This window comes from Pristiophorus japonicus, chromosome 12 (assembly GCF_044704955.1).
Source record: "Pristiophorus japonicus isolate sPriJap1 chromosome 12, sPriJap1.hap1, whole genome shotgun sequence".
Classification (NCBI taxonomy): domain Eukaryota; kingdom Metazoa; phylum Chordata; class Chondrichthyes; family Pristiophoridae; genus Pristiophorus; species Pristiophorus japonicus.
The window spans coordinates 180,688,036-180,700,120 of NC_091988.1; the positions used below are offsets into that span (position 1 = coordinate 180,688,036).

The 12,085-nt window shown below is 46.1% G+C and overlaps 1 protein-coding gene across 1 annotated transcript in view; it reads right to left on the reverse strand.

The window, feature by feature from the left end:
- LOC139276893 (lethal(3)malignant brain tumor-like protein 1) overlaps positions 1-12,085 on the reverse strand; it is a 77,768-nt gene that overhangs the window by 25,100 nt on the left and 40,583 nt on the right. The window contains exons 8-9 of the mRNA XM_070894888.1: positions 9,888-9,992; positions 7,589-7,648 (exon numbers count right to left, since the gene is read on the reverse strand). Coding sequence (XP_070750989.1) covers positions 7,589-7,648; positions 9,888-9,992 — 165 coding nt within the window. The remainder of the gene's footprint in view (positions 1-7,588; positions 7,649-9,887; positions 9,993-12,085) is intronic.

Consider the following 12,085-nt stretch of genomic DNA (forward strand, 5'->3'; position numbering starts at 1 on the left):
GGTCTCTGTCGGGGCGGGGGGGGGGGGAGAGCGGGTGTCAGGTCGGGGCGGGGGGGGGGGGGGGGAGAGCGGGTCTCGGGTCTCTGTCGGGGCGGGGGGGGGGGGGGAGAGCGGGTGTCAGGTCGGGGCGGGGGGGGAGCGGGTCTCGGGTGTCGGGTCGGGGGGGTGGGGGGAGCGGGTCTCGGGTCTCTGTCGGGGCGGGGGGGAGCGGGTGTCAGGTCGGGGGGAGCGGGTCTCGGGTCAGTGGGGGGGGGGTGGGAGCGGGTCTCGGGTGTCTGGTCGGGGGGGGGGGGGAGCGGGTCTCGGGTGTCGGGTCGGGGGGGGAGTGGATCTCGGGTCTCGGTCGGGGTGGGGGGGGAGCGAGTGTCGGGTCTGGTCGGCGGGGGGGGGGGGGGGGGGGGGGGGGGGGAGCGAGTGTCGGGTCGGGTCGGCGGGGGGGGGGGGGGGGGAGCGGGTGTCGGGTCGGGTCGGCGGGGGGGGGGGGGGGGGGGGGGAGCGAGTGTCGGGTCTGGTCGGGGGGGGGGGGGGAGCAGGAGCTGGCCGTGGGAGGAGCCTCATTCACGCAGCCCCAGTGAGGCCATTGGGCCAGGGCTAGGGGCTGCGTGCTTCGGGCCCCTCCCACACAGTTCGGCGCCTGGAGCTACTGCACTTGCGTGCCGACTGTAGCGCGCATGTGCAGAGGTCCCGGCACTGTTTTCAGCGCCGGGACCTGGCTCCGCCCCCCCCCTCAGCTCGTGCCGGCTGCGCCGAGTGCCACACGACCTGTAAGTCGGTGGAGACTACCGAGGATTTTTTTAGGCGCCGTTTTAGGCGCGAAAAACGGGCGCCGCCCGTTTTTTTTCTTGTGGAAACTTGGGCCCCATTGAATGAGAAAATATATCATCATCATCATCATCATAGGCAATCCCTCGGAATCGAGAAGACTTGCTTCCACTCCTGCTGAAGTGAGTTCTTTGGTGGCTGAACAGTCCAATACGAGAGTCACAGACACTGTCACAGGTGGGACAGATATACTAACCGACTGGCTACAGTCTCCAGCTCCCGGCCTGCGCACGTCCCCACGTGCACGCGCTGCGGCGCGCAGTCACCAGAGGCCTCAGGCTCGGAAGTTCGAACGGGCGCAACAGCAACAGGTAAGTGCACATCTTTTTTCCCTATTTCACTCGTTTGCCCGCGAGAAGACCTCAATCGTAATTTCAGGCCCATTACGTGACTTCCCTATTTTTCTTACCAAAATGTAATATCTCACACATGTTGAAATTCATTTGTCAATTATATTCCCATTCTGAAAGTTTATTAATGTCTTGTAATTTGTTTTATTCCTCCTCAGTATTGACTATCTCCCCCAACTGGGTGTCATCCACAAATTTAGAAATTGTGTTTTTGATTCCAAAGTCTAAATCGTTAATATAAATTGTGAACAACTGTGGTCCCAGCATTTAATCCATCTGACTCTTTTTCAACTGAGGATAATCAACCTCTTTATTTGTTTTTTTTTAACCGAGGCTTCACATAATGGCAGAAAGAGTAGGCAAATGATATGGCCCCAGGCCTCTATTGATGATGCCCTGAACAGGCTGTCAGACTAGCACAACAGTGACTCTCTTTCTCTGAATCTCCTTTCCATCAAAAGCAAAGCAAGCAGCTTTCACCTGACACCATCCACAATGAGGTGACTGAAATAAACTCAATAATACTTAGCAAGTAGTCCTGTGTCCCACCACTACCAGGGTACAAGTGTCAGTGGTCTAAACATACTTGTACTAACTTTACTGTTGATTCTGGAGCAGAAGATAATATAACAGCCCCAATAGCAGGAGCAACAGAAAAGATGGCCACACGAGTGCTATTATATGTACGAGAACAGGAGATTGCATAATATGTCATAGGAACAGACATTTCTCCAATCTCATGGTTACATGATTTAATTTACCTGTGGGCTACAACATTAGATTTGTATCTTTTAAATTATGACGTCCTGCTTTTTCTGCCATAAACAATCCGTAAGTGTTTGACAAATTTATATTAGAAATGTTTCCACATTTCTGGCATTAACACAGATGCTTACTTCCAATAAATCCAGTGGCCACTGTTGATTTGGACTCCTGTCAGTTTTCTGCTGGGAGAGAGCCCTCCCTTTACCAAAGATCCTGATTAGAATTGACAAACCTAGATTCTAACATCAACTCCAAACTTATAAGGGGCTGGAATATGATTATTTGTCACAAACTGCGACAGTCCCAAGGGTCCATCTTGCTTCAGATTATAAGAATGTCTAGATTATATTTTATTATTGGGAAGTTACAGCTTGCCAAGTATTATAACAAGTTTAAAATGTCTGTTGTGTTGCTGGAAGCAATCCACATACAATGTATATCATCGGCAGCTCCAAAAAGAAAATCATACATCGCTGTTGATGTTGTTTACCAAGACAAAAATGTGATTTTCTTTTTAAAGCTGATAAAGGTACATAGATAATTTTGGGCTGAGCTAGTCATATAGTCATATATCCTAACAAAAAGTAGTAGATGCCGATTGTAACCACGTTCTTTGAATAATTAATATTTATCATTGGACTGTCGGGCGACACCACCCGTGAGTGATTTGACTGATTTCACTGCAACAAGAATGTCACGGTGAGTTTGCTCTGACTAATTGTCAGCATTATCTGTCTATTCTCTGGTGACAATAATGAAGCTTTTTTTGTCTATTTATCATGGCATTGACTTCCTTCTTTCTCTTACAATGCATAATCAAACAATCACAAACAGAACATAGATGTAGGGGTAGAAATTGTTATGCATTTCATAAGTTTTCGGGGTCCAAAACTGGTGTCACAAAGTCGAATTCTACACTGCCAAATTCCACACCTGAAATGAGCCCGGACTCAGGTGCTCTCGAGGTATCCCTGTCGGCCGCCTGAAACAAATGCAAGCATCATTTAAATATGTTATTAAGGGTCCTGCACCTGAATCAGGAACCTTTTGTGAAATTGGTGTCCATGCACGCCCAAGAGGTCACTTCCTTAACCCACCCAACAAATCATGGTGGGAACAATCAACAAGAAGCCTTCACAAGCAGTATTTAAAGAGATTTTCACCTCTACTAAGGTAATTCTTGGGTTAGTCATTTCAGGGTTCTTTTGGACATCCTGGAGAGATGTCTGTTCGACATCTTGGGAGTTAAGGGTCAACAGTCGAACTTCTTTGTAAATTGGAGCAACAGGCTTTCCAATATAAACAGGATGGGCTAGATTGTCTACTTTTGTGCTTATTGCCCAAAGATGGGCGTTATTTCCGGCATGGGTGGTAAAAAAGGGTTTTCAGATTGCGGCTTCTCAAACATTCTCAAAGCACCTAGTCTCCATTTTTAAAACTGGGCGTTAGCGCGAGCGATATGAAATGGGCAGTAGTGTTAAATCTCGCTGACTTTCTGCCGTAAAGTGTCGCCGTCCTGAGCAATGGCATGGCAACGCTCAATTCCCGCGATTCAGGAAGTCAAGGGTCATCATGACATGCACAGAAGAGGAGACAGAAAGGGAGCTGAGAGGGACTGAAGGCACGTGTGGCTGTGGTGTGTGCTTGTTTGGCTGTTGTGGGAGGCACGAGGGAGATTCACCAGCAGCAAAAAGCCTACTAAGCACCAAGAACATAGTTGGCACCGAGTTTTTGTCCAACAAATAATATATAACATGGAAGGGATGGTGGAGGCCCTGGAGCTGGTAGCCAGGAACATTGGTGGCAGAGGGCTCCCAGTGGTCCCGGAGCACGGTACTGTACCCTAAGGTGCTGCACCCCCATTGCCAATGACACGAGAGCCAGGAGGAAGATCTTTCTCGGAGCACGTTCCCACCTTGGGACTGTCTTCTCCCGTATTCGTCCAAGCAGCGTTTCGCTTGTCATCCCCCCCACCGCAATGAAGCATCTCCTGAGGAGCTCCTCGGCCAGGCAGCTTGGAGTCAGGAGGGGAAGGGGAAGGGGTAGAGGTGGGGAGGAGAAGCAGGGGAGGGGGGGGGAAGGGTTGGTTTGTACAGAAATACTGATGATTTCAGACAAATGTTCGGTTTAAATGTTTTTTATTTAACAAAACCTTGTTGTGCACTGGCTCAGATAGTTGCACCATTACACGCTGGTGATTTCTTATCAAAGAGTATAATAACACTTAACTTTAACTTAAACTGTCACCAAGATGATGCCCACCATTGATGTATCACCTGCACACCCAGCAGTGTGTCAGCCTTGTAAATAACACTAACGATCTTTCAGGCAAAGCGATCATTGATAAGCTCCTGACGTAAGGCTCTTGCAGCTATCATGCCACCACGGACCCTTTCATGCAGTCTACAGGGGGGTGGGGACATGGCTTCAGCATTAGTCTGATTGTCTGGGCCGATGTCAGCATCCGCCTCCTCGTCCTCCTCTTCCTCTCTCTGGTGAGGAGGACTGTCAAACTCATCAGACAATTCTTGTCCCCTCCTGATAGCCAAGTTGTGCCACATGGAGCACACCACCACGAATTGCGCTACCTGTTCAGGGTGGTATTGGAGCTCACCTCCTGAGTGGTCCAGGCATCGAAAGCTCTGTTTAAGCACTCCAATGGTTTTCTCCACGATATCGCGAGTGGCTCTGTGGCTCTCGTTGTCTCGCCTCTCGGCTTCGGTGTGGGTGTCACGCAGGGAGGTCATCAGCCAGGTGGCGAGGCCATATCCTTTGTCACCAAGCATCCAGCATTGACCTTGTGGCTCATTGTTAAACAAGTCAGATACAGTGCTCTCACGCAGGATGTGAGCATCATGGATGCTGCCTGGAAATTGAGCATTCACTGCCAGTATAATTTGCTGGTGGTCAACAACGAGTTGAACATTCAGGGAGTGGAATCCCTTGCGGTTCCTGAAAACCTCTGCATCCTGAAAAGGTGCCCGCATCGCGATGTGTGTACAGTCTATTGCTCCCTGCACCTTGGGGAAGTTTGCAATTCTGGAGAATCCTAGCGCCGTCTCCCTCTGTGCCTCCCTGGTCATAGGGAAGCTGATCAAGTCCTTCCTGCGTGTGTACAGGGCTTCAGTGACCTGTCTAATGCAACAATATGTGACATGCTGAGAAAGACCGCAAATGTTGCCAGCTGTGACCTGAAAAAAACCCGAGGCGTAGAACAACAATGCCGCGATGACTTTGACCTCGACAGACAGTTCAGTACTGATGGTGCTGGCAGGCTGCTGATCCCCCCCTTATCAGCTGGCATACCTCAGTGATAACCTCTTTGTGGAAGCGCAGTCTCTGAAGGCAGGTTGTGTCGGGCAAGTCGAGGTAAGATTGCTTCTCCCTGTTCTTGCGGGGGGTGTAACATCTGGTCCTTCTCATCAGTCTGGCACGTCATACATTGGGCACATAATGCTGTGGAGCGTACCTTCGGCAATCTCGAGTCTGCTGCATGTAATCAAAGAGAGGGTGAGAAAGGACAGGCCCCATTGCAGTAGCCAACGAAGACACCTATTAAATTCCAATCGGTCACAGTATGGTCAAGATGTTTGTACAGATGTTCACATCAACTCCAACGACCTCCAGAACTCCCCTGAGGTTGAAGCACAGCAGCCTTTTAAAGGATGCGACGTGTGATGTAGAACATGGCGCCCACAATGCTGTGATTAGTTCCGGTTAGTTCCACTTTTTCTGGGCCTTTTTTTGGGCGAGCGATATTGTGGGCGATATGTGTGCGAGGTGGTGAAAGTGATGCTGGGCGATCTCATGGCCACTAGTTTTGGTAAATGTGCTCTTTACAACAAAAAAAAGTGGACGGGCGGTATTACTGCATCTCGGCGTTAAACCAGTGCGCAAATTAATGCTGGGCGATATTATGGCCGTTGATTTCACCCATTCTGATGATTCCGTCCAAAAATAGTGGACGGGCGGTATTATGTTTTCCCGGTATTAAGCACATGGGGAAAGTAACGCTTAGTGAAAAGTTTCCGAAAAATGCCCGTCGGTTTCCGTTTTGTGGCTAAATGGACGATATCTGGGCGTTATACGTTATTTAAGCAGTAAAATGGGCGTTAAGTGGGCATCAAGCATGCAAAAAAAGTGGAGGCTCCAGCCGAATGACTTTGAAGTGTCGTGAGAGGAAAGCATAGCTTGTTTCTGATATGTAAAGTTTTCCTGCTGCGACGGGGACCCCCTTGCAAAATTACCCCTCGGGAAATTGCCCCTCTCCTGGTATTTCCCTGCGGGAGTGGCCCCACCGCCGATCGGTGCCCCCGACAGCTTTTGCGGTACACTCTCTGTGGCATGGTGGCCCGGCCACCATTAAAGGGGAGGGCAACTGCCCCAGCCGCCATGTTTTTTTTTGTTGGCCGACTGCCAGGCCGCAGGTTTAGCCAGGCCGCCAACAGGCAGCCTGGCACCCCCTCTTGGGTGCCAGGCCACTGGCCCAGCCAAAGCCCTCCCTCCAGTGTTTGCCACTAAAGTGGCTGGAGAGTTCACAGCGGCTCTCCTCTTTAACTGAAGGGGAGAGACATTGTGACGCGCCAGTGCAATGACTCACAGCCTCGACTACTCCACCCCGCCCCCACTTCTGCTCCGCTATTGACGGCCACTCTGCCTCGCCCCCACTTCCACCCCCATGATGAGGTCACTTCCACTCCCCTCGAAAAAAAATCCTTGAAGTACTGAATTTTGACAATGGGCGGCCAGAACATATCTAAAACGGTCGGTCTCGTTTTCCGTCGTGGGCAATTTCGGCCCCATAGAAACCAAAAAGCCACTAGAGTTAGGTTGATCACTTGTACTGTATTATCAATAAAGTCTCTTCCATATACTACATTACAAAGTGTCTCGTGCTTACTTGAGGCTTGTAGTTGTGAACCAGAGGAGGAAGGAGGTTGACTGCTAACATTTTCTAGTGTGCTTTTGGGCCAAGCTTTTGGCAAGTGTTTGTATGTGAGATACTTTAGCGGAGTGAATTTTGTGGAAACCAAACTGCTTAATGGGAATTCTGTTGAGATTATCCTGAGGCTCCCAAATCAGGAAGAGGAGCAGCAGCAGCGAGGAAGGCAGCAAAAACCTGCACAGGTTGCAAGAAGAGGGCGAAGGAGGCATTACAGCATGGCGGTATGCAGAAAGAGAACATATCTGAACCTCACAGAGAAGCTGTGTGCAAGGTGGCTGTGTTCCAACAGGGAGAATGTCACTTACCTGTGCTACCTGTTGGAGCCAGAATTGGAGTCCAACACCAGGGCATGGACTGCACTGCCTGTGACAGCAAAGGTCACTGTGGCTCTAAGCTTTTATGCCTCTGGTTCCTTCTAAACTGCTTCTGGTGACAGTCAGTTTGCTGTGCACACGGCGATCTGGCAGGTCATTGATTCAGAGTTTGTGCGGTGACAACATTTAATTAGATTTCCCATGGAGACTATCAAGCAGGAAGAAAGAGCACTCGCATTTGCCCACATTGCTGGCTTCCTGCAAGTGCAGGGTATCATAAACTGCACATGCACACCCTGTGTGCAACCTATCATGAACCAGCCATGCCTTTGACTCGTCCCATGCCCATGATGTCCATAGCCTGTTCTTCAAGTTCTTCAAGGGGGCAGCACTTGGAAGCGTGGCCCTTCTCCTGTGGCTGCCAGCTCCCTGTTATTGTGTGCCAGCTTGCTCTACAAGTAAGCAAGAATGTGTCAGAGTAATGAGAAATTTTGAGGAGGTGCAAGCTCAGGTGTGGCTGGTATGTGAAAGGTGGCAGAGGTGTGAAGAAGCGAAGGAAGGAATTGTTAGGAGAGTAGCAGGTGCAGGATGCTGCAGTAGGAGCAGAAGGAGATGGAATGAAGTGAGCAGTAGTGATTGGAGAAGAGTGCTGGTAATCAGGGAAGGAAAAGGTTGTGGGTGTTGAGGCAACATTCAGTAAAGACTTAGCAGAGAGTAATGAGATACGAGTTCAGAGGCTTACCTTACCTATCTTTGTGAGGTCATCGAACATTTTCCTGCATTGCAGCCATGTCTTGGGGCAATACTTCTAGCATTGACCACCTCTGCCCATTCATGCCAGGCAGCTTGCCTTGATCCCTTCCTGCCACCTGGTGGATAGTGGACATCGCTCCTCCAGACACAAATACCTCCAACTTAGCATCAGAAAAATTAGCAGCACATGCAGGTTCTCCTGTGCCTGCCATTGTCTGCAATTTTCAGTTATAGTTGCTTGCAGCCAAAGTGCATCTCCCCTTTAAGAGGTGCAGGCTGCCTTTAAATGGTACCAGCCACATATGATATTGATGGCCCCCATTAGGCGAGCTACCAATGAATGGCGTGGGTAGCGATGGCAGTCCACCTATCTTATTTTAATTTTGCCAAAAATGGGCTTAAACCAATTTCTACCCCATCATATCTGCCCCAGTACCTGAGGGAGAATATCCAAGCCATTCAATTCCAATACAAGCATCTTGAGGGTTTAAAATGTATGTGTGTTTGATTGGCTGCTCTTTTGGAATTTAAGACACACTTATTTAAATGTTCTTAAGTTCAAATTTCTCAACTTATTCTTTTAAAATGAAGTAGTTTGTCTGAAACCATCACTCACAGAAAGCTAGTCTAGGGAGAGACAACACATATTCAGTGAGCTGGAATACAGTGAAGAGTCCTGCTCAATATTTTAATACTTTTCTGTAGTGCCCTAAGCAGAAAAAAACTTAAGATATTGGGCAAGAAAAGGCACACATAAGGACATAGGAAGTAAGGGCTTGCTTACAGAAGTAGTCTGAGGTGCTAGAGCTGAGAAAAGTATCTGGTGTAAATACCCAAACACATAAAACTTACTTCTTTCTGAGCCTGAATTAAAGAGGAGAGGAGCGTAAGCTCCACTTGCCCCAAACTCTGCTACCCATATCCTGTCCTGCAATATGTGCTACCCACCTATCAAGCCTGGTTTCTATATTACAGATGTTATATACAGGTACTTGTTGTGTTGAGTTGAGGCCACAAGTCCACTTACTGGTGGAGATTGTAAATTCAGTACATTTATTATTCTAATCAACAATCAAGGTATGTATAAGAAAGGTTGCAGCATTTGCATGTATTTTCTGCACTCCTCTGCAGTTAGGGTCACATAGAAGACATAGGACAAATCTGTTTGATGCAGCTGTTTGATATTGATCCTAGCCAATATTTATCCCTCAATCAACATCACAAAAATAGATTATCTAGTCATTATCCCATTGCTGTTTGTGGGAGTTTGCTTGTGCGCAAATTAACTGCCATGTTTCATACATTGCAACAATGACTACACTTCAAAAAGTACTTCATTGGCTGTAAAGCGCTTTAGGATATCCGGTGGTCGTGAAAGGCACTATATAAATGCAAGTCTTTCTTTCTTTAACTCCATTACATCATGTATTCTAACTCACACTCTCCACACCCTTCTCATGTCAATCCCCACACACGTTCCTCTATTTACTGTTCCTTTCCTGTCACTGTAGCTCTCTGTAAAACATTTATTTGCATCTGTCACAAAAAAATGCAATATTCAAACATTAATGAAGTAGATCTGATTACCTACACGTTAGTCATGTTTGTGCAGTAGTACATACTAATGCATCAATCTTTGTACTTCTGAAATTATCTGTTGTAATTTCAACAGTTCTAAGTTGGACCTTTAGCAGGAAGTTCATTAATTAGGGGAAAAATCAACACATGTAATCAATTAAAACTAAAAGGCAGTACATTATTGTGATACATTTTAGCTGTGTTCTACACGGAATGCTTTTTCAGGAACCAACAATTTTTTCTGCATGTTTGTTCCTTCATTATTTATATCTTGAACCTGTTATTTTAATGCACCAGCTACTCAGTTTTGTTAGTTACATCAATATATGTATATTAAAAATGAACTGAAGCTTGCTGTACCTCAAAAACGGTGAGTACAAAGTACATGGATGGATGCGTAGGATCAATACCCTCTAACTTCATGCCAACCCTGAAACCATTTTTATCCTGTGGGAAGGACTGGTACTGTTCAAAAAAAGAAAACTGTGGTCACATTATAGAATAAGTACAAATAATATAAGTGTATGACTATAGTTAATTTAAATATCCATAACCATCTTTGTTCTGCTTTCACCCCACAAATATCTTCAAATATTTATCCATTAGTTTTACATTGCCCAAGTAAAGAGCTGCCATAAATATGATGGGCTGAATGGCCATCTTCTGTGCTGTAAACTTATGTGGTTCTAATTTAACTTTACACTGATCACAAAACAACATTCATTATAAATCACAAGTTTATACTTCTCCAATAAAACTAGTCTGTCATAGGTTATGGGACACTCTATATTCAAAAGGATTCCTCTAAATGGGAACAACCACATCAAGTACACGGGATGTAGATACCTTATTACCATTTTAATGCTAACAAAAATGAACAGTTTTGTTAATAATTAATCTTTAGAAAACACAAATGATCATTCTAACTTATTCATCTCAAAAATTGCAACATACTGGTGACATTAACACATTGGGGGCCATTTTTGTTTCACTACTGCCCTATGTTTTGACAGGAATGGGGGAAATCCTCCAAAGGAAAATCCGCAAATCTCTTGTCATCTTCGCACTCACTGCAATTTTGGAGGGGTCGTTGATATGGGCAGTCAGGTCTCATTCCAGAAACAGACTTACGAATATATTTTAGGGCTGTGAAGCAATTTAATAAATTAATTGTGATTACCCTCCTCACTTTTGAATTTTGGAAGGCATTTCAGATTCTTAAACCTTGGGTCCAGTGCTGTCGCTATCTTTAGCCACGTGAGATTGGTGCTTTCTTTGCAGTTAGTTACGTTTACGGTGAAAGAGTTTTTAAAGCAAACCACATTTGCTGGGTCATCATCTGAGGCAGCCATAACACAAAATAAATGGCACAATGCAGGTTAAACCACGAAGCAGGAAACATATATCTCTCCCCCGAGGAGCTCGGTCACATACCTGCAGGGGTCTAGTAGCGTTTCCAACTTTTGAAGTTTGTCAAATTCAGCAGCATTGGGCACAGCTAGACGGTGCTACTGAGGAGCTAATATGGCTGTGATAGCTAATCTATCTGCAATGTGGAGTTCTATCTAGTTTAAAAGAGAGTCTTGTGTCTTTCCATTTGCGACCTGCTATTTTTCTAGTTCTGCACTATTAGCTGCACTATGTTTGAAATGGCCCACAAGCTTTCTACATTTCTCTAGTAAGTTTCTGAACCCAGCAGCATTAATTGCTAGTGTGATCGAACGCTGTCGACTGTGAATGAAACATGGCATGTGCTCAAATATCAAAAGATTGGCTGCTGCTATCATGTTGCGTGCATTGTCAGTACCAACTGCTGTTACCTTGCCTTGTATATCCCACTCTTTCGCAACATCCAAGAAATGCTCTGCACATTTCAGCATATTGTCTCTCTTTAGTATGCTTTGCTGTTAGTGCAAAAGACTGTAGTGTCCAAGCATCATCAAACAGTGTGCAGTGATTCCATGATAACTGTGATTGCTTACGTTCTTCAGTAGCACCAATTGGTTCCTCTGGAAGGCAAAGTATACGACTCATTGGAAGATGCTATTTGAATAACATCTCTTACAATGTGTCGCTTGCAATGTTAATGGGTCTGCAGCCGATAGCTATCCACTTTGCAATAGCATAGATTATTGTACTTATCTTAATTTGTGGGCTTGCAGCAAATTTAAATTTCTAAACAAGTAGTCTGTCAAAACTAACAGGTTTCTTTTGTTGTATTGTTGTTGCCTGCAGCAGAAGAACTGCTAGAAAGCCCATTTTGAGAAGTGAAGGCATGTTTAGTACGCAGGTGGTACAGCAGACTAGATATACTGGAACTCAGTTTGATAGTAGATACAATAACCATTTTTCTACCCAATGAACTGTTGGAAGGTTTTAGTACTTTAATGTGTGCAGACAATATTTGAATAGAATATTAGTCACGTAACCAGAAATGCTTTGGGGTAAAATTTGACTTCAGCAGTAGTGCAAAAAAGGGGATAGCGAATCAGCAGCTCAGTTTACAACCCGTCTGATTTTCTTTTCCAACGAAAAACAGAATTGGACGGGGTGTGAAA